Source organism: Corythoichthys intestinalis, chromosome 12, assembly GCF_030265065.1.
Source record: "Corythoichthys intestinalis isolate RoL2023-P3 chromosome 12, ASM3026506v1, whole genome shotgun sequence".
In the NCBI taxonomy this organism is placed as follows: Eukaryota; Metazoa; Chordata; class Actinopteri; order Syngnathiformes; family Syngnathidae; genus Corythoichthys; species Corythoichthys intestinalis.
The window spans coordinates 49,283,092-49,306,575 of record NC_080406.1 but is presented as its reverse complement, the minus strand read 5'-3'; the positions used below and the strand labels follow the sequence as shown (position 1 = coordinate 49,306,575).

Below are 23,484 nucleotides of genomic sequence, written 5' to 3'. Positions count from 1 at the left end.
TAACTGTTAGGGTTAGGGTTAGGGGAATGGTCGACAGTTAGGGACAAGGGAACTGCATTGCGACCTCAAAGCATTCCAAGCGAATGTAAACAATGAAGGTAAAGCTTACTTTAGTGGTCCCCAACAGTCAACCAATCACATGCATTCCCCCTAAACAGTAACTGTAAGGGTTGGGTTTAGGGAAATATAAAAAGGTTACTGTTGGGTTTAGGCAAATGCATGTGATTGGTCGACAGTTAGGGACCACTAAAAGTAAGCTTTACCTTCATGGTACGTTTACATTCGCTTGGAATGCTTTGACGTCGCAACTGCTGCCATCCCAGTGGAATAAGTCTGACTTCCCACCGTCCTCGACTGCAGCATTTTTCCTGCACCTGTTAAGTACCACTGCACATGCCCAAACCCTGAGGAACTATGGCAATAGGTAATGTTTTAGAATTTAGCCTTCGCCACTAACGAGTCGTTGAAACTAGTTTTTCATTATATCAAATCGAGAAGGCCCCTGATAGAAACACTTTACTAACACTGGCAGCTCTGCGCTTCCGAACTGTTTGTCGGCTTGGTGATATAAACTGAAATTGCTGATTGATTTCACCAATGATTTATAAAGGAAAATCTTGAAAGTTAAAACTTTTTCATACCACCGTAAATATGCAATGTCTTACTGTGATTCAATTTAAAACTATCATTTACAAAGACAAACAGACTTAACTCGGCAATACTTTGGCCTTATTACACATGACTAAAAATGAAATACAAGAAACTGCCGTTTTAAGAAACAAATTCACACCTTTATTGGAATGTTGCAAGGCCTTAAATACACAAATTCTTTTTTTAATTTGGCATTTATTTAAAGAAATAAACTTTAACAATACTGGTCTGCCATTTGAATACAATGTATTGTTCAAACCTAGAATTCTTCTCTTTCCCTGCATCATAGAGGTGGAAAACTGCCACCGTCTTCAGTGAGAACAGACGATTCAGTATTTAGAAAGTAGATGACAGACCACACTGACACACAGAGAATAATTGGGAGACTATTGATTGAACTTGAGGGAAAAAATACTGTGTAACAAAGCTGCACCATAAAGTAAAACAGTCAAATATTTTTAACCCTTGATTTAACATTGGCTTTACATTTAAGGGAAAAAAAGGCATATAATATAAACAAGTTCTTTTATTTGAAGCTAGAAATGAGGACATAACTGGTTGCTCTTTTACCCTGAAGTTGCAAGTGTTTATTAGTCAAGGTCTTGACCAAACCCAGATAATTTTAATTATTCACTTCACTTCCTCACCATTCACTACAAGTTGGGTAGAAGAATCCAAAAAAAATATGAGTGAACGGTTTTGTAAAACTGTACTGTAAAAACCATTCCCCTCATAATTGAACTAAAAGACAAAGGAAACAGTCAGGTGTCTGTGGGCTATCTCAAGTGCACCAACCTTCCACTTGTAGAACCTTAACAAACTCAGCCCCCCAAACCCTTGCCACTGCAATTAGATTTAGTTAAGACATGACTCCAAACACAGGATTGTGGCGACAGATGCTCGGCCCAATCTCTTCGTAGTCCTTTTTGGTGTGGCAAACCTGGTAGAACTCAGGCTGTGGAACAACAAAAAAATATAAGGACATGTTAAGAGTGACCCTTGCATTATTTGTCATGACCTCTGATGGCATTTTTCTGTTTACAAGACTGTTTGTATTGAAAACACCCTTTTGGGCCTTTTTACAAAGTCATTTTGCATGAAAGGATGGAGAAAATGAAATTTAAAAAAAAATTTCTCCAAAGTAGTCAAAGCAGAATTTTAAAAATATACATAAAAAACACCCAATTTCATGTTTTTTTCCCCTATCATGAATCTAATATAACAATTTAACATTAGGAACCATTTCATTAAGAAGTCATCTACAGCTTGCACCAGTGTTGTTTTTGGCAGCCCTTTTAATTTTTGTCTTGGTCTTTTGGACAAAAATACATATTGGTCATTCAAACCAAAAAAAAAAACAGCTAAAGTGGGCTATTAGCTAAATGCCATTTCGACAACTTGCTCTCCTCTAGACTTTTTTTAAGAGGTTGCTTGCCATTCTGAAGCTAATGCTAATACAAACGCTACATTAACGCTTGGAGTTGGTGCGTTAGGAGATTTAGCGTCTGATGATCACTCAGCACAGACCTTTAAAGGCTAAAGCAGCATTGCATATTCTGTCTTGCCAAAACAAGAAAAACAAATTTTACCGTGTCTCCAAACAAGCAAGATGGAGCAGAGCCTAGCTTTAGACATATCTTAAACTCCAGTGAGAGAGAGGCGCAGCACATCTCACATGAGTGACATGACCCAAACACTGCTACGATGCAAGTTAACGTACTCCACGTACAATATGACAATATCACGCATTGTGAAAATATGAGGGCAAGAATGTCGCATTTTCGTCTCGTCGTCGTCTCGTCAAACGAAAACTAGCATTTGTCTTGTTATGTTTTAGTCTCCAAAACCACGTTTTTAGCTCGTCATCGTCATGAAAAAATTGTTCGCCCACGAAAGCTTTTTGTTATCGTCATTGTTGACGAAAACAACAGTGGTTCGCACACTTGATTGACACATATGTGTCACTGTTTTTAGGGGTGTGTATTGCTTCTTATCTGGAGAAACGATTTGTATCACGATTCCCAAGTCACGATTCGACCCCGATTTATCCCGATGCTACACTTTAACACGATTATTGCGATATTTGTGTCACTTTAGAAAGAAACAAGTCAAAATGGACATATATACATTTATATCAATTTATTCTTGAAACCTCATCCAGCACTCAAGTAAATATGTTTTTGGTTTGTTTGAACAACATATGGCTTTCATTATACAGTAGCATTTTCCCCTTTTTTAGTGCAAAACTGAAAACTAGACGTCCAATCCAAAACTTGCTGTCAATGGCAGCCAATGAATTAGCTAGGCTCAGTGGTGAAAAAAATGACTAATCCTGTTTAAAATTGAGTGTTCTAACTCTGTCGTCGCAGTTACTATATTTCGGTTCATCCGAATGCAAAAATCACAAAAATGCTAAAACACAAACGTTTTCCATAGCATACACCAATAGTAATTTAGCATTAAGTTTACTAAATAAAATAGCACGTATATTACATAGGTATATATAATTTTTAGGGGTGTCAAACGATTAAAATTTTTAATCGAGTTAATTACAGCTTAAAAATTAATTAATCGTAATTAATCGCAATTAATCGCAATTCAAACCATCTATAAAATATGCCATTTTTTTCTGTAAATTATTGTTGGAATGGAACGATAAGACACAAGATGGATATATACATTCAACATACGGTACATAAGTACTGTATTTCTTTATTATAACAATAAATCAACAAGATGGCATTACCATTATTAACATTTTGTTAAAGCGATCCATGGATAGAAAGACTTGTTCTTAAAAGACAAGTTATAGAAATTTTATATCAAAACCCCTCTTCATGTATTCGTATTAATAAAATTTGTAAAATTTTCTATCAAAAAAATAAACTAGTAGCCCGTCATTGTTGATGTCAATAATTACTTACACAATGCTCATGGGTGCTGAAGCCTATAAAATCAGTCGCACCCAAGCGCCAGCAGAGGGTGGCAAAACTCCGAAAAACACAACAAGTACACCTTTCACTGTGCTCTCATTTTAATCTGTTTGAGCGGGGCATTTGTGCGTTAACTGCGTCAAATATTTTAACGGAATTAATTTTAAAAATTAATTACCACTCGTTAACGCGATAATTTTGACAGCCCTAATAATTTTTGTTACAAACTTCCAGTCATGAGATGAACAAAAATCACATTCATCCAGCAGTGCAAACAAGTTTGTATTACTTTGCTACTTACAGTTGATGCCAACATTGATCCTCCAAACCAGACAGCATATCTTTGCATATGATGAGTGATAACTTGGACATCAATGGGTTTGGGCTGCAGAGAGAAGATTATTATATAATACACTATATACTTGGCAATTTTTGATAAAGAGCCAATAGCAGAAAGTACAATGATGAGCTGTACAAAGTATTCTATTCAAATAATTAGGTCAAACTCCTATATTCAGATTGGTCTTTTTTTCATTTTCAGTAATAAATTTACAGATACCAATTATTCAATCTGAAGGCCCGATGATGATTTATACCAAGATGTGATAATACGGGGGCTAACATTAAAGGAAGAATGCAACAACCAAGGGCATAGGTTTGCATTGGGAGGGTGGGGACATAACACCACCAACTTTTCAAGATGCTCAAATTGTCCCCCCAAACTTTTAAGCAACCTTATTTGCATGATATACCGTAATTTCCTGACTACAAGCCGCTACTTTTCCCCCTCATTTTGGATCCTGCGGCGTGTGCAATGATGCGACCAATTTGTGCATTTTTCTGACGGCCGCCCGGGGCGCTCGAGCATGGAATGTGGGAGTGAGACACGTGGAATATAAGTGTCGAAGAAGACACTAGTTTGCACTATTACCGGTGGTTTAACTTTGTACGGTGTGCATGAATAGAGGTGGCAGACCCTCGTCTTTTTGCATGAAAAGAGTTGGCAGATCTGCATAATGGAAACGCTAGAAAAAATTAAATTGGCCATCCGAGTTGTAGGGGAAGTTTTGATGACTCGCGGCGAGAGATTGTTTGCCAAGACTGGCCTCATGCGAAGAGCAGCAATTACACAGGTGTGCTGGGGGAGCCTGGCAGCGTGAAGTGATGTGAAAGAAGTCCGCCATCACCAACGGGTTTCAAGGGGCCAGTCTGCTGCGTGACGAGGAGGACGACACGGGCTAAGGAGTGAATTTGCCTGATTATAGGAGACGTTGAAGGCGACAGAGAAGGAGAGAGTGAGTAGGTGCGTGGCGAAGTGTATCTGAGCGTCTTCATATCCGACACTGAGGGTGAAGACTTCCATGGTTTGAGTGCACAGGAGGAAGATGAAGATTGCTGACAAAGACTTTTATGTTTTTAATAACCAGCCCAATTAGTGCTGTAGCGCTGTGCTGATGCTATGTAACTTCCGTGCCGCTGCTATATAACTGCCGTGTTTGCTGGCGCTGTTTGGAACAAAAAGTTAAGGTGTGTTATTAAACATTTTTAAACTGTGTATTTCTTTGTCATTATCTCATATTACTAAGTGGGCACACGCGGCTAATAGGCAGGAGAGGCTTACGTATGTACAAAATGGTTTTTCCTTTAAAAATGTACTGGGTGTGGCTTTGTAATCAGGGGCGCCCAATAGTCCAGAAATTACGGTAATCAATTCAGCTACTATTTCGATCAGGGGTCCCCAAACTACGGCCCGCGGGCCGGATACGGCCCGCCTCCACATTTGGTCCGGCCCCCTGAACAATACCAGAGAGCATTTAGATTTTTTTTTTCCCCCAAATAGTGTTATTTATTTCCTGGCTTTTTTTCTGTGAAGAACCCAGACAGGGTTATTTGGTTATTATCTATTTAATTAATAGTGTTATTGTAGGAGAGCCCCATTGCATATTTGTGCTTTAGTTTAATTGTTACTACGCTGGCCCTTTAAGAAAAGCGACGCGCGCACGAGTTACTGTCTCTCCTCCCTTCACTGCCGGTGTGCACGAGTCACTTTTTCCTCCTTTCACTGCCTGTGGTTCATTCCTCAAGCTGCCGTCCTGTTTATTGGCAATCCAAGTGTTGTGTGTGAATGAGAGAGGTGGGTAAATTGCAGAAGTGTGCCTTGGCAGTGCATAAACACGTTTGGCATATGAGTTACCTGCTTAGGGTCCCTTTTATCCGTTAGCCGCCACGAGCTAACCGCTAGCCGCCGTGTGCTAACCGTTAGCTGCTAGCGCGAATCGCTAATGCTAATCATTGGCCCCTTTGGCTACATGGTGGAGGCTGAATTTTGTTTGTTGCCAATTCACTTATCTAAATTGTTAGTTATTTTCCTGATTAATGTGTATGCTCATTATTGTGAATTATTAGCGTTGTATGCATTATGTAAGCAGTGTATTTCATTTATATTTAATGTTGTTCCTGTTAATTTCGATATGTTTATAATACAGTATATGTTTATAGGTTATATATATTATATTACTGACATGTTATATGGTTATCTTGTATTCACAGAAACCACAATACAACAAAATAAATCTCATACTCCTTTCATCATCATTAAAGGAAACAAACAAATCCTGAACGTCCCCTGTTGATTCTCTGATCGGAGTCACAACTCCATAGCGTCGCCAGCTGTATACCACACATCCACAGAGGGATCCCCAGTTAAATTAACCCTCTTTTTCAGTTATTATTCTTAATATTATTATTACTATTATTATGTAATGTATTATTATTTTATTTCCTTTTGTTCCGTGAAGAATCCAAAAAGGGTTATTTGATTGTGGCTTTCTGAAAACCAATACATTTCTACATTTAGGCACTCCTGCAATCGTCACACTTTTTCTGTTAGAAACTGACCCCGGCCCCTCATCAGAGAAGGGAAAAGTTATGTGGCCCCCACAGGTAAAAGTTTGGGGACCCCTGATTTAGATTGTCTTCCCATATGGTGTAAGGATAGAACTGACCCTACCATTATTAAGTGAATTATTTTCATTATGTTCAGACTGACATTTAAACCTTCTCACCTGCTGAATGTGTCAGTCCATTTTTTTCCCTTAAACACAAATTTGATTGGATGATGACTTGACACCCCCTCCCACATACACACACAACACGCACGCACTCACAACCCCGACAGAAATGCAACATGTCAACAACATGCCACCTCCTGCGCCCTCGTCGAAGATGAGGGATATTACAAGTTTTTTGTCGGCCAGCAGCAGCAGCCATTGTAAATATTGTAAAATGACGTCAGTGTTGTGGAGGTGGGGAACACACCCCAAATTTTGCTACTGAAAGTCCGACCAGCATCAGAGTTAGCATAACAAACTGTAGATTTGCTAACCTGCAAAACTCAAGTAGGTATCTGCTTAGAAAGAAGTGTCCTCCTGTATGTGTGTTCTACTGGTAATGTTAATTAGACTGTGAGAAATATAGTGAACCGAGGTTTACCCTTCTCCCCAATTTTCATTTTTATTATATTTATATGGTCTTAAAGTAGCCAAAAGGAGCCTTCATTTTTTGTTGCGTTTGGCTGTGCTTGTGGACAAAAGCAGTAGTGTTTTACCTGAAGAAGGCTCCATTTTTGTTTATTTTTGTTATTCCCCGATTAAGACGTTTTTTCAGTTATTTTTAACTTATTTATTTAGACAGACAATGTTGAGTGTTTCTAAAACAAATGTTATTTTTTGCATTCCTGGATAGTTAAGAGATTATTAACAAGTTAGAATGTATTGTGTATGTTAAAATAATTTAAGTATGTTCAAATATTGCAATTTAAATTTGCTAATAAAATCCCGACATTTATTCTGGAAGTTTTCAAAATGTTTATTAGTTTTTAAAATAAAGGCTTCAATCGAACTGTGTTTCACCTGAACTAATACATATGAGAGTTAGTATAAGTCAATACAGGTTTATTTTGCATTGATCATTTAGCCTATCAATTAATTAGGGTCATATTCGTGAGAAATGTAGCCCTGACCCCCGTTCACCCAATCTGTTTGGTCTTATTAATGTCCCGTCCCCAGCAAAAAGTGTACATGCAGGTTATGCTGTTATATCTTCCTTACCAATGTTGAGACCAAACCTACACCCTTGGCAAAAACTTTATGAAAAATAGTGTTTCTACAAGTATTTTACCAACAATTTTACAGGGGTTACCGTTTAATTCACTAACTGAATATGAAGGTACTTTTTTAGGCTTTGTATACGTTACATTCCGCACCTTAAGTTTGCCTCCACTCAGTTCCTCGCTCATCTTCAGCCTGGCATCAACTGTCCTCTTGAGATCTCTCTGCAGACGGCGGCCAAAGTCCCTGAACATGGTGGACCCTCCAGACAGAACAATGTTCTGAGAACAAAAGGTACTGTATATCAAGCAATTGTAAATGATTCACAATCAGTTTAATGGTCGTTGAGGAAATTATGAAACCGAAGATTTGTTCAAGTGTTACGTCCTTTGAAACCCTGCTCCTTCATAAATAAACATGACTGATATGTACAGCAATGCATATTTACCTTATAGAGAGGACGCCTGACATCAATAGGACAATTCTGGATGACTTCGTCAACAACTTCAGAGATGGGTTGAGTGAAGTCTGGGTTGGCAAACTGGGTTAGGAGAGAAGAAAAAAGATGAGATATTAGGTTAAGGACAAGAAATAGAACAGTGACATGAGGACAGCACACCAAGTTCCCTTTTGCCAGTTGCGACAAACGTCAGACAAGTGTTTGCTCGCAAGGGTGCACAAAAAAATGGCAGGGAAGTGAGCCAACTCGAGCTCAATAAAACCAGAAAGTTAGGAATTTATTTTTGTATAATTGTGAAACAGCTAATCGAACTAATCACAAAAAAATAAGTGATTGGTCGAATACTAAAATAATTTGTGGCATCACTAATTGGAAGCAAGCTGCCTGATTATGTGATTTTTTTTTTTTTTAACTTACCTCTGGGTGAAAGAAGATCTCAGGTCCCAAAAACCGTTCGTATCCCACGTCAATAGTGAACTCTTTCTTGTTGATAGTGTTGATGCCTGTGTATTGCTTAATCCACTTGGAGCCATCCGTGTCATACTTATTAAATTCTTTGACAAGATCTGGGCACACGTAGCTGAACCGTTCCTAAAGATAAAAGTTAACATTTAATGAGCGTTACAATCGCAAAATTAAAAGGGTAAATAATGTGCTGAATAATTAGCTTAAAAGAACAAGATTTGTGGCATATAATCAAATTACCAAGGTTTCAACTTGAGGACTATTTCTTTATGTATGGTATATAATTCTTATGTTTTACAGATATGCTATTCAATCTGCTTTTAAAGGAAGATTCATTTTTAAAAATGCTTGCGACTAGGGATGTCCCGATCCGATCACATGATAGGCCGATCGCGCCATTTTTCAGAGAATCGGAGTCGGGTGAAAGGGATCAGGTTTTTAATTTAAAAAAATACAGGTAGTCCCCTGGTTACGACGTACTTGACTTATGTGATTTTGACTTAAGGACGCCGGAATTTCGTTAACCGTTTGGTCCCCAGTTGTTTTGTTGTTGTTGTTGTTGTATTTAATCGCGTAACAGTGTCTCGTCCGCCACCTCTCAGCATTGATGGTAAGTACAGTATATATTTGTCATTTAATTTTGTTATTTATTAGCCCTAATTAATTTAAATGGTTGATCTAATTGATATGCCTATCTGGTATTTAATTATACTATATGTACGGTCCGCTTTCCTTTGTTGCACTCGGACTTGTTTGACGTCACGCCAGCCCTACTTTCTGTTAGTTTCAAGCGTTGCTTTCTGTTGGGAAGCAGGTGTGAACGCCAGTTAACATTTCAAGAAGGCAGAGAAACGGTAAACGGCGCAGGCTCGCTATTAGCCCGCTAGCTTATTGAGCAGCGTTTGTTTTCACCGCTGGACCGGCGCAACTAATAGCAGCAGTTTTCCTTGTTGAATTGCCCGAGATTTGGACCTTATTTCCTTTGGTTTTATTGTGCAGCCATTGAGTCATGTTTTGGTAAGCAAATATGACTGTATTGATTTATTTTATAGCATTATTGTACACTCTGTCGTGATTGTATTGATTGATTGTGTGACATTGACGGTGACAAATAATAAATGTCAGTTGTAAGAAGAACTACGGTGGGAGCGATGTTACTGGAGGGAAGAAATATCTATCGATCTTATTTTTTACTTTATTAATGTGATAGTTATTTTGAGATTTGGGGGTGTTTAGGGGTACTCTAAGGGTTAATTCCAACGTACACAGAAATTCGGGTTATGTCGCCAGCGTCGGAACGGAACCTGTTAGTAACCTGGGGACTACCTTTATATTTGTTTTTCTGATTCATGCTCATACAGCTCATCACCTCCCTCCTGCTAGCTAAGCAGTGCGACCAAACTTGTTTTTTTCTTGGTCACCAGCTGGTGTTTGGTACTTAAAATTGACAATTATTGACAGGTTTGTTACTTTGATTTAGCGAGTGAAGGCTCGGTAGCTCTATGATCAAAGGCGCAAATGTGTCAATCGTCGTTTAGTTTGTTACACACCAGTCTGTGGCAACTCATTCAAGTGAGAGGCTGTTCTCTGCAGCATAAGCGTCAAAGTGTGATTGAATTTGAGTGGACTCATTTAATGACGCATTTAATCAAGACAAGCATTCTGCTACGTTATTCTTGTTTAAAAATAATTCACATTATGAAGGCGGCACAGTGGGACAGTGGTTAGCACGCCCACCTCACAGTTCTGTGCACCTACATTTTGTGTTGGTGCACCTGAAGAAAAAAATTAGGTGCAACGAATGCAAAAACTAAGTGTGGAGCCTTGGCAATATACTGGACTGTCTCAGAAAATTAGAATACACAATATTCTAATTTTTTGAGACAGTCCTGTGTATATATACAGGACTGTCTCAGGAAATTAGAATACACAATATTCTAATTTCCTGAGACAGTCAGGAAATTAGAATATTGTGTATTCTAATTTCCTGAGACAGTCAGGAAATTAGAATATTGTGTATTCTAATTTCCTGAGACAGTCCTGTATATATACACAGGACTGTCTCAAAAAATTAGAATATTGTGTATTCTAATTTCCTGAGACAGTCCAGTATATATCGCAATGTTGATTTTTTCCCAATATCCCAATTTATGTTTTTTTTACTTTTTAAGGTTAAAAAGTAACTGAATAATCCAGAAATACAATAGCCTCGCCAAATGATACAAAAGCATTCGTTTTATACAGCGGAAGAGAACGTAGCCTACTGTAAAAAGTACAGTAGTGTAACATGTTTGGAACTTTTGTTCAAATAAAAACACATATATTTTTTTCAGTATTGGCTCGGGACTGTATCGGCAGATTCACAAAATTAGGTGACTCATGATGACACATGTGGGCCTTTGATCGTAGAGCTACAGAGCTTCTCTGGCAAGATCAAAGCTTCAAACCTTTCAATCATCAAGCTGGCCAGTTTGGCTGCACTGCTTAGTAGGAAGGAGGGTGAGAGGCTTTACATCACATGAAAACCATAAAAATCACATTTAAATCAACACAACGTAAAAACCAAGACAAAAGATCGCATTTAATCACAGAATAAAAATAAATAAATAAAAATAAAACAAAAATAGAAATAAAGCAAAAACTACTACTACTAATAATGATTGAAATCAGCAATGGAGATAAGCACAAGAGGAATAGAAGGCAGGTAGATTGAAATATATAGACAGTTATGGATATGCAGTGCTAAACAAAAGCGTTTTTAGCCCTGATTTAAAGGAGCTAACAGTTTGAGCATACTTCAGACGTTCGGGTAACTTGTTCCAGAGGTGAGGAGCATAATAACTAAATGCTGCCTCACCCTGCTTGGTTCTTGTTCTTGGAACATGCAGAAAAACCTAATCCTTTTCACCCGATCCTGGTCACATGATCGGATCGGGACATCCCGACTTTGATTTAGTTGCTCTTTCAGCCACTTGCTCACAGATTGGATCATCTGTGTTGTGCAAGTGTTAAAATGTTATAGTATGTAATCCAGACTGGATACCATCATGGCAAGAAGAAAAGAAATGAAATAACAGCTCATGAAAAGTCAAGAATAAGACAAACCTTGACGGCCTTGGCTGTCTCCAGCGATTGCTCTGGTGGGATGCCCACTTCCCTTTCTCTTAGAAGCTGCTGGGTGAAATAAGTAATGTCTCGTCCTGCGATGGGAATGTGCTTTATACAGCTGCCAATCACGTAACCTTCAGCCTACAGAACACGTTGAAATGAATAAGATTAAAAAAAAAAACAACAAAAAAAACACACAAAAACAAACTCGGATTTTCATACATCTTTAAGATGCATGGAGAATGTGTATGTAGTGAGACACCAACTGAATAAACATGTGTGCTTCTGTATATACTGTATTAAGACCAGTTCAGTCACCATGCAATCAAATTTACTGTGCTAGTATAATTTTCAATACTTTGTAATCCTATTTAAAAAAACTGAACTACAGAAGTTCAATTTCTCTTCCAGTACTTGGTAATGGGTATGTGTTAATTGTTTGGTTGGTTTTTAGGAGAGGGTGAAATGAGGGAATCATAATTAATCAACCCCATTAATTATGTCTCCATGTTGCCTGATAATCCTCTATATCACCATTGTTTTTTGCAGCCCTTTTAATGTTCGTCTTAGTCTTTTGGACGATAATAATACCTGTTAGTCTTAGTCATATTTTAGTCTTCTCAAAATGTGTTTGTCTAGTTTTTGGTGACAAAAACTCAAGACTGATTTCGTCTAGTTTTGAGTCAACGTTCACTAAAATGTTTTCGGCTGTAAAAATTGTTTTAAAATTTTCCACTTAAATAAATAAATAGTGGATTCCAACTATTTCGAATGAACATTGACAGACGAGCATATATTGTAGCGTCAACTTGGTAATAATACACTCAGCAGAAAAACAGTACATTATTTTCAATTAATTATACCCCCCTGGACGTCATGACCTGAAAAAAAAAAAAACAGCCAAATGCTAACGCGAATGCTATGCTAATGCTACACGAGATATTTAGTGTGTGATAATCACTCAACATTAAATGCTAAAGCAACATTGTATATTGTATATAATATAATTGATATAATAATTAATTTCGTCAGACGAAAACTGGCATTCGGCTCATTATGTTTTAATCTCCCATAACACGTTTTTAGCTCGTTATCGTCTCATCAGCGTCATGGAAAAAAAAGTGTTCGCTAAAGAAATATTTTCATTATCGTCATCGTTCACGAAAACAACACTGCTCTATATACACTATACTTTCAAAATAACACAAATCACGCAGCATAGTTTGTCAAGTCCACTTTTTTAAGTCATGTTCCTCTGTCATATTTCTTTTATTGTCCAGTTAACAGGGTAATAGTTTTTTTTTTTTTTTATGTGTATACCATCAACCAAGTTGAGTTAAAGAAGTCAAAATGATATAAAAATATATGAATTTTTGAGTATGAGGATTTCTCATGATAAAATAAGATGTACAATAAATCAGAAATTTTATACATAGACTGTGAGGCAGTTGGGCTGCATTAGTGAGCAACACATTTTACTGTTTGTATGCTTGTCAGCCTGTACACTTACCACAGGGATGACATGAGTTACACCGTCACCACTGTCAATAACAGTGCCTGTTAATGTCCTCTCACCAACTTGTCTGGATGTCCAGGAAGCTGCGAGCGCAAGCACGGCCTGTAGAGGAGCCCCAAAATGTTATTAAAATGACTAGATGTGAAAGTAATCATTTAGTAGTTGCAGAACAAAATCTTTATATGTATGATCCTCACCTGTACAGCAATGTACAGCCCTGGTACATTGAAGGATTCAAACATGATCTCTGCTGTGTATTCTCTGTTTTCTGGTGTGTTCAGAGGTGGTTCTGTCTATAATTTAATGGGATAATACAAACAATTAGTGTATCACTAAAACCACCTATGCTTTACTGCTCACACCATTTCAGCCCGATTTTAGGCCCACAGACATGTGGAGAATCGTTGACTGTCGTGGCTGACATTTTTAAGTGAGACATATCCACCAACTGCCCATCTGGCCTCGGACACCTCAAAACCACGTCACAGGAGTCTGGCGCGTCAGAATTTCAGCTTCTTGTGCCACGCAATGTGACACGTCCTATGTGTTCCTACTATTTGCTAATGAATATTGACCAATAGTGTAACTTCGTTACCGGCATGCGCTTTCTCTCGCACGAGTATATTTTTGTGGGATTCAAGGGATTCAACTTTTTTTAAGAAACATACGTCAAGATAATCTTGGGACCTGGATGAAGTTTGTCATCTATGTAGCTTCTGATTTGATAGCAATTGCTTTTTAAATGAAATCGCTTTGCAAAAGAGTGGATTTGAGATTGTTGATGATGTGACATCACAATGTGCTTTATTATACGACTACCCGGTCTCTTCATTCTTCCTCCAACCCATTTCAAGGCTGCTGGCTCTGCAGGAAAGGCATCTGCCATTTACTGGTTTTCTGACTGAGCATCAAGCGTGTATAACTAAAGCAATAATTGAATGTATACATGTGCATTTGCTGTTGGTTATTACAATCATTTTGTCGCGCGACCTGTTCTGTCTTTGTCACTTTTTTTCCCTGCACCAGTCACTGTATATATGCCCGGAAGCCACTTCGGTCAGCTTACGCTACACCAGGAGAAAGCCTCCTTTTGCTAGTTCTAAGTGGGGTTTTTTTTCCCCCCTACTATCTCCTGTGTCTAGCGCCTGGAGAAATGTTTAAGCACTGTGAAATTGTGAAATAGTGAAGCTTGCGGTCACTAGAGCATGTACAAGTCTGACTGCCAAAGCCCAAGCGCCTGCTACAGACACAGCCATTTCACTGACGGCCAGCCAGTGCAAAGAGTTTATATTTAAATACTAAAATTGGATCCAGTCAGCCACATACCTTACTAATGAGAAGGCCTTAATGAATTTTTAAGGGATCCAAGACGTGAAGTCAATAAAAAGCAGAGGAATGGTCTTACCAGTAAGAAGTAGTGGTCTTCAGGTTCGGCCCTCAGGTACTTGAAGATGATTTGTTCCATGAAGCGCTCCATTAAGTCCCAGTCTTCTACAATCCCATGACGGATTGGCCACTGTTAGCAACCAAGAATTGTTAGATAAATATGACGACAAGAGAGACAATATTCTACAAGTGGATTAGCGAAGCTCTGACAGTAAAATTCCTGACTGAAAATAAATCGAAAAGGCCAAAAACAAAAACAGCCCAGAATGATTGGTATCCCTGGTTCAGATGTGTTCTTTATTACGTTCGCCAGAAGGCGAAACTTACGAAAGGGGGAGATTAAGTGTAAGGTTATGTTTTTCTTTTGTCTCTCTATAAGTATGTGTAAAGTACTGTTGTCACGACAGTAACATTTTCAACTCGATAGCGGTACTCAAATTTTTGATAAATAAAAAAAACAATAATTAAATGTTTTTTTAACAACTCTTTCAGTGCCACTGATAATAGACATCCAATAATGTGGTGTCTAATTATTCGTCTGCTGTGAACTGAAATAAGTTTGTATCTAGTACACGTCCAATCCATTTGTAGTGGGAGGGCTTGCAGCGAATTAACATTCCACCATCAACGCCAGCCAATGAGTTGATAGAAACTAAATTAAAATATTCTGCAAGTCATTTCCTGTTTATTTTTGGGTTACTTCCTATTAATATTTGGGGCATTCCAAGGTCAGTTCATGTTGATTTAGCTTCTTCTAGGCCACTTTCTGTTTTTTCTGGGTCACATCTTGGCTGTGGATGCTCATTTTTCACTGCCATTGACGCTGATAGACGTTTTAAATGGTCAAAATGGATTGGACATCTATTGCCATCAATGAGGCAGCCAATGAGTTAACAAGGAAACTGCAAAAATATCCCCCATTGCTATCAGGAGTAGTACAAATTTCCCCCATGAAAATTTCTGGTACCGCGGTCACACAAAAACAAATAAATGAGTATCGATACTTTTGCAATCAAATATCGTATCCGGATACAACATTTCAGTAACCATACTTTCGATATTTTTGACAACCCTAGTGGCAGGATACCTCAAGAAAGAATAAAGGGATTACCATAATTTTCGGACTATGGGCCGCTACTTTTTCCACTCATTTTGAATCCTGCGGCTTTTAGTCCAGTGTGGCTTATTTGTTGATCTATTTGGGTTAAGGCAACACTTTATTTGACAGTGGCATCGTAACACTGCCCTAACACCCCCATAATTATGACACGACACTATCATGGGCATAAATGAATGCTTATGACGGATGTTATTAGACGGATGTTATTAAGTGTCATCCATCAAATATTGTCACTAACTCCATTTAAGTCCAGCTCGGATCTCTTACATCCATTAAAACGTGATTTACTTTGCCAGATGACACAAAATGACATCTGTCACTCATAAGCATTCATTAATGCTCATGGCAGTGTCATGTCATAGTTATGATGGTCCTATGACAGTCTTATGGCACCACTGTCAAATAAAGTGTTACTAAATACCATAACTAGCAATTAATGAAACAACTGGAACAGTAACTGAAGAAATAATTAGCACAGAACATTATTTTTTATTGTTATTTCCATCTGTTGCGCTGCAATGCATGCTAGGAGGCATTTGAACAACAGTGTTGACAGTAGGTAGCAACAGAGGTTGACTGCCTCTCCCAAGGGATCAGCGATGGCCAAATGTAGCTTCTTGGAGCAATGAAGCTTCTTTAAAGCCAAATGGTTCAAAGCTTCATGGTCGTTCCTTTCTTCTTATGACAGTCTTATGATGCCGCTGTCAAATAAAGTGTTTTCGATTAATATCTTTCGGTGTAACTATCCCATAATACAGTGAAGACAGCTGCGGCGTATAGTCCAGTGCGGCTGATCTATGAACAAATGTCGTTTTCATGTCAAATTTGGTGGGTGGCGGCTTATAGTCAGGTGTGCCTTATAGTCCAAAAATTAAGGTATTATAAAACTTGAGGGATATTTTTAATGTGAAACAGAAAGGGTGATTAAACTTTAGGGTAACAGGTCAAAGGTCAGAGAGATCAAAAAATGCATTTCACCATAACTTTATAATAGATTTGCCTATTTCTTTCATACTCAAAGGGAGTGCTCATGCAATGCATTGCAATTTATTTGAGAAAATTATGACCTAGCACTATAACTGCAATGCCTTTTTAAGACACTTTATTTAAGAGATCCACAGACATAAAGACTTATAGTTTTTAAAAGATAAATCCTAGTATGAATTATAATAATTTGATATTAAAACCCCTCTTGATGTATTCGTTTTTATAAAACTTGTAAATTTACTTTAACTAGTAGGTCGCCATGTTTGTTGATTTTGCAACGTATACTGGGTGGTGACGTAAACGGGTGACGCTTCCAGGCTTTCAAAGTATTGACTATTTCGCGACACAAATATGTCATCTGTTCAGCCCTTTTAATTCGAACCTGGGCGGAACATTAATGAGCAGGCACTTCTTTGTAACAAAACAATCTGACCAGCAGTAGAATGTGACAAAATCATGCCAGTCATCATACTAGATACGCTAGTATCGAGCACAGCTATTCCCAGTATCCCCCAACCCCGTCATAACCCCCAGAGTGCATTACGCGCGTAAAACATTGCGCCCTCCGTAGGTCAAAACATGTCCTCAATATTATAATTTTTTAAATCAATGGTAATGATGTTTCTAATACCATATTTTAGCACAAAAGAACAATTTTGGCTTATTAGTGCCGACAAGTCTGTATCCTCGTGCATCCCTTTAGGAATAATACATTTTCGACTTTTTGAGAACTCTGAAAGTACCTTTGTCGAATATGTGGGCTTGTCTATGGCTTCATCTCCAATGTAGAAATCCAAGTCATCTACCCCCTTCATCATTCTCCGTTGAGCTTGATCTCCAACCTTAGCTGACTCTTTGATTGCAATACCTGACAAAAACAATGTTGATAATTCACGTATGGAAAAGGACAGAGAAGGTCAGTCATCTTATCTATAGTGCGAAACTCACATGATGGAACGATGAACTGAGGCTCTGTGTTCCCTGCATACCCCAGTTTAGTGTAACTGCAAGAGGAAAAAGAAGTACACTTACCAAATGAAAAACAAACAGAGTCAGTACGTAAAAAATAATTTTCCCAATGAATTTCAAGCGACATTTTTACAACAGTCTATTGGTTGGCTTGCCAACAATAAGTCTACTAAAATGAATCTACTCATGACTCAACTGAAAGAAAATTCCTAAATATGAATTTGGCACTGTAAAATATGACATGGAATGAATGCATTATAATTAAAAGTACAAAAGCATCTTTATTCAACAATCTTTCATCTTGCACTACACCAGGGGTGTCAATTTCATTCTAGTCAAGGAATTATCTTGTAGCAAAGCTTGTTTCAAATCATATGAACAATCTCAATTTTGGGGGACAGAAAATAGTGCAATCTGACAGTATTAAAATCAGTGTTGACAACAGTAGCTGAAACCACATAACAAACATTAATATGATACCATACATTCAGGCGTAATATATATGCATGGGCCAGTTTGACATCCCTATAACGGCCTGGCTTTTTTTCAAGTAACACAAGTATAGTAATTTTTCCACAATACCATCTACCGCAGAATCAAACAAACCTAGTGTTTTATTCAGTTTTAGATTTCTATCAGTAACAATGCTAATTAGCTTTTCTCACTATTTACTCCATTCATTAGGCATGAAGGTGCATACAGTAGAACAAACCACTGAGAAATTGTGAAAAACATGTTTTACTAAGCAAGAATGCCACTTACAGTAAAGCACAACAGGTACATTTTTTAGCCACAGCTCTGTAGGTAGCTTTTACTTCTCTTCAAATCATTTAATCAAAGGTCCCCATTTCTAACTTCAACAGGAATCTACTTGAAAGCGCTTTGGAGAGTGTAGGTCATGACATACAGGCAGTGTTTTTACTCAATAAAACAGATGCTTCATATAAAAACAAAGAAACTCATTCAAACAATAATATGTTGCATCAGACATTCGGCCTTCATACCATTGAATAGTCTCAGCTTGCCCACCTCGACCTGCCTCAACAGGCTTGAACTACATCTCAGGTCTGAGAATAGACATCAGTTGCATAAATATCCAAAGTTAACCGATTTCCTGTATTTAAGTACCGTAAATAAATTAATAATGTAGCCTATATAAATATTTATGACAATGTAAAATACTAGTTTATGATTATTAGCATCTAAATAGGAGTTTATTCCATCGACATCTAGAGATTTTTTTTTTTTTTAATCTCCATAAAGACTGATAATAACATCGGATTTTCAAAACCCCCAATCACCTTCTAATATACATTTGAAACTCTGCTATTTAAACTAATTGGTTTCTGGAAATGAAAAATAAATGGAGAGTGACAAATGGTCTACTTATCTGGCAGTTCTAGCAATAACCATTAATGAGAACCAGCATAATCATAATTCTGCTGCTTACCGTAATTCCCCAAATATAACGCGCACCCGTGTATAGCGCGCACCCGAAATTTACCTGGAAAATCTAGGGAAAATACTTGTACTCGTGTATAAAGCGCACCCTAATTTTAGCAGCACTTTCTGTGGTGAAATTGCTCTCAGAATAATAATTTATATAAAGTATGCGGTCAACATTTTGTTACCGGCATCCCCAAGAGGCAGCTGTCTCGTTTGAATATGACCGGCATTGCCAATTTAGCGTGGAAGAAGCGGGCGAGCGAAGGGGGAGAGAGAGAGAGAGCAGGTGTTGCAGAGAGTTGTGCGGAGAGCACTATGTTAATTGACTGTGTCCCCCACTGGTTTCATTTTTTTGTTAATAAAGTATCCAGCAAAGCCATCCAACAAGCGTCTAAGCGTTTTTATACACCTTGCCACCTTCTTGAAGGAAGCACCGGACGAACTGACGACGAACGTGCCACGTAAATAGTCGGTCTACTCCCGACCACCGTCCGGAGTTCAATGCACCGCAACTTACCAAAACTGGAAATTGGTAAGAATTTATACGAAACAGATCGGATTGTCGTTCGGATCATTAATATAGTGCTGGTCCATGCTGACACTGGAACATGAATCATGATGAATATTTCTGTCTCCATCCCTGTACCTGTGTACAACGCGCAACCATGATTTTACAAGTGCATTTTTTGGGGAAAAAGTGTGCGTTATATTTGGGGAATTAGGATATATCATGGCTGCAAAGACATTACACAAATCATTGGACTACAGAAGTGACATTGTTATAACAGGCAATATTTTTCTCTAATATTCACCAATAACTGATTTCAGACGGATAATAAGGCATTGACCAAACAATCGTCAAATATCTCATGATTGAGCACAAATATCACAGGCTAATCCATACGCAAAGATTAAGATAGTCATTTGCTTTGCTTAGCCAAAAAAAACACCCGAGGACAGAAGAAGCAAGCTGGATATAAATACTTTTTTCAACCTAAGCTTTTAAAAGCGACAACAACTACTTAGTTGGAACCAACCATTGAAGATGTGAACCATGAAATGCCAGAGAGCACCACCAAAATTGTGAGCGGAGTTGTAGTTTACCCCACTAAAGATGTTAATTGTACAATAGAGCCACGGCCACCACCGGGCATTCCATATTAAATGGATGAAGATCTTGGCCCAAAAAACAGGAGCCCTAAGCAACCTGATTTAGAATTCCCATTAAAAATGATGGGAAACAAAAAACAAAAACAAAAAACGCTAATTTTCAACGTATTATTATAAATGTTCCTGGCTGGAATATTCAGTCAAAAGTGATGCGGCGTCTACTTCTCCACTAGGTATGACAGAAAAACGCACGCGCTCAGACTGCTGGGATGCCTGTATGTACGAGCATGGGCTAAACCATTATCCGAGCATTTATCTTGTAAGTTAATTTTATTGCTGACACTGCGTTTCGGGGTCATCAACATTTTTGCGCCCCCTGCCACAAAATTCAAACTCCGCCTATGGGCTAATCTTAGTCTCAGATGCAGTTTTTACTGTTGATAACCTGGAGGTTGAGGGGTATGTTTGCAATGTGAGGACTGTCTCACGTCAAGCCTCTACATAAAAAGAATCCATTGCTAAAATTGCTGGTTATTGTGAAGTAAATTATTTGGAAAACAACAACAAATCATTTAATAATTTCCACTTAAAAACAAGGTCCAAGTGACAAGTTTCTATATTGAATAATATGAAATGTCCAATCTGGAGAAATAGCCAAATGTTGACTAAACACAGATAGTGTCTGTTGTTTCCTTTCATTTTCTGATGCACAAGACAAAATGTTAAAATAGTCACTAAAAAGACAAGATTTTTTTCCAAACGCCATCAAAAAAAACCTCATGGTACCACGAATAACCATATATGGACTAAAAAGAATGAATGAGGAAGTGCTCGCAGGAAAGTCTTTCTGCACTGCGCATGCTCACACCGTCCAGTATTGCAAAGGCTCGGAAATTAGCTTGGAGACAGTAAATACAGTTTGAATTCCAAAGGATTCAGGAGTACAACGTGCATGAAAGACTGCTAAATGAATGAATTGCGAGACAACTATTTCCTATGATGTTTGGTTATCATTCCATCATAAGCAAAAGTAATTCTACTCGAAAGGAAGAAATACTGTCAGAAACAAACTCTGGTAAACAAGTAATGTAGACCACACACTTAAGCCCACTCTGCAGACTCACTGGTTTAGATAGGTTAAATGTTTAAAAGCAACTTGGCTTGCTGCCTAATCAGGACCCTATAGCGTCGCGCAAACATACACGCCCCGTTATTGCTGCTGCTTTTGACAGCGTGTCTCCCGTACGGCCCTCCGCAGCACAAACATCTCACCCTGTACCGCAGTCCACAACACACGCCGGTAGCCGTCCAGCCATTTTCCCCCCGAGTTCCTGGTATGTAGAAAGGGTCAAATGATGTCTATAGAGCTGTGTCAGCAGAAAAATCCGGCCGGCGAGCTGTGCACGGGCGGAACTCCGAGCCCGTACGGTGTCGTTTCCACTTTCCACTTCCGCACTCGGATTGTGGTAGGCTGTCAGATGCAAGATGGCGGCGGCCAACCGAGCGAGGGGAGGCGCAAATGCAAATAGCGCCACTCTCCAGGAAAACGCTTTTTTAACCCTTTATTGCCGAATGTATCACATTTGATACACCTAAAATTTTATGATTTTGAGACGAATTCACAATTTCGACATTTATTTTGGGGGAAAAAAAAAATGATGGATGCAAGTCACCATATGCATCTGTAGGTTCCATGAGAAAAACAAAATCGGATTTAGCAAGGGTTATAGATATTAGAGCGCCTATTACACATATTCATTTTGACTTTACAAATTTGAAAAAAAAGGTTTCATTAGGACCTTTTTTTTTCAAATTTTGGGATTCTCTGATAATTGCTTCATGTTGCAGGCATTTAACGGTTAAACATTTTTTTCCCTATTTTGAGACGTTGTATTCCTCACTTACAACACACTTTATACCACAAATTTAGGATCCATAACGTTTTAACTAAGAGGAGAGCAGGGTTGGTTGTCCCATGAATTCCATAACAGCACCAAATATAAGTACTGTATTGAAATTAGGGCTGCAGCTATCGATCATTTTAGTGGCCGATTAATCGATGAACTATTGAGTTCGAATAATCAAGTAATCAGATAAGGAACGTAAATTAAAATACCTGAGCTGAGCCTCAAACGGTATTAAAAAATGAGGATCTAAGTACAACAACAAAAAAAACAACTGGTTAACTTACATAGCAAACGTTCGCTAGCTTAAATCCTATAAGATGCTAACGTGTTTTTTTTTTTTTTTTTTTTTTTTTACACAATGCTCTTAACAAACTGTTTAAACACATATTCCCTATCCCCACAAAAAATGGCAAAAGGTCCCTACACTGCTGGCCAAAAGTATTGGCACCCCTGCAATTCTGTCAGATAATGCTCAATTTCTCAAAGAAAATAATTGCAATTAAAAATGCTTTGGTAGTAATATTTTCATTTATTTTGCTTGCAATGAAAAAAAAAAAAAACACAAAAGAGAATGAAAAATCAAATTAAATCAATTATTATTTTACACAAAACTCCAAAAACGGGCCAGACAAAAGTATTGGCACCCTCAACCTAATACTTGGTAGCACAACCTTTAGACAAAATAACTGTGAACAATTGCTTCCGGTATCCATCAATGAGTTTCTTAAAATGCTCTGCTAGAATTTTAGACCATTGTTCTTTGGCCATCTGCTCCAGTTCTCTGAGATTTGAAGGGTACCTTCTCCAAACTCCAACAAAATTTTCAGATCTCTCCACAGGTGTTCTATGGGATTCAAGTCTGGACTCGTTGCTGGCCACTTAAGAAGTCTCCAGTGTTTTGTCAAACCATTTTCTGGTGCTTTTTGAAGTGTGTTTTGTTTATGTGTGATTCAGTTATTGCAATTTGCCACCACCTGTTATGTGCCACAGGTAGTTAACAGTTGCTGTTAATTACACAAATTAGAAAAGCATCACATGATTTTTCAAAGGGTGCCAATATTTTTGTCCGGCCCATTTTTGGGAGTTTTGTGTAAAATGATAATAATTTAAAAAAAAAAAATCCATTTTCTTTTGTGTTTTTTCATTGCAAGCAAAATATATGAAGATATTACTACCAGAGCATTTGTAATTCCAATCATTTTCTGGGAAAAATTGACCATCATCTGACAGAATTGCAATACTTTTGGCCAGCAGTGTATAAACTAACGAATGCATTAAAAAAACATTAGCTCAAACAAGCTTATGTTGGTCTCAACA

At 38.0% G+C, this 23,484-nt stretch overlaps 1 protein-coding gene across 1 annotated transcript; it reads right to left on the bottom strand.

Annotated features, from left to right (window-relative positions):
* Positions 1-771: 771 nt before the first annotated feature.
* actr3 (actin related protein 3) lies at positions 772-21,747 on the bottom strand. Its single transcript, XM_057853413.1, has 12 exons — positions 21,533-21,747; positions 17,684-17,739; positions 17,479-17,603; positions 14,648-14,758; positions 13,440-13,535; positions 13,237-13,344; positions 11,724-11,867; positions 8,571-8,744; positions 8,142-8,234; positions 7,849-7,974; positions 3,886-3,969; positions 772-1,606 (listed from the first exon to the last, which is right to left on the bottom strand). Exons 1-12 carry the CDS (start codon positions 21,574-21,576, stop codon positions 1,511-1,513), a joined length of 1,257 nt encoding a protein of 418 aa, XP_057709396.1. The 5' UTR covers positions 21,577-21,747; the 3' UTR covers positions 772-1,510.
* Positions 21,748-23,484: the final 1,737 nt, after the last annotated feature.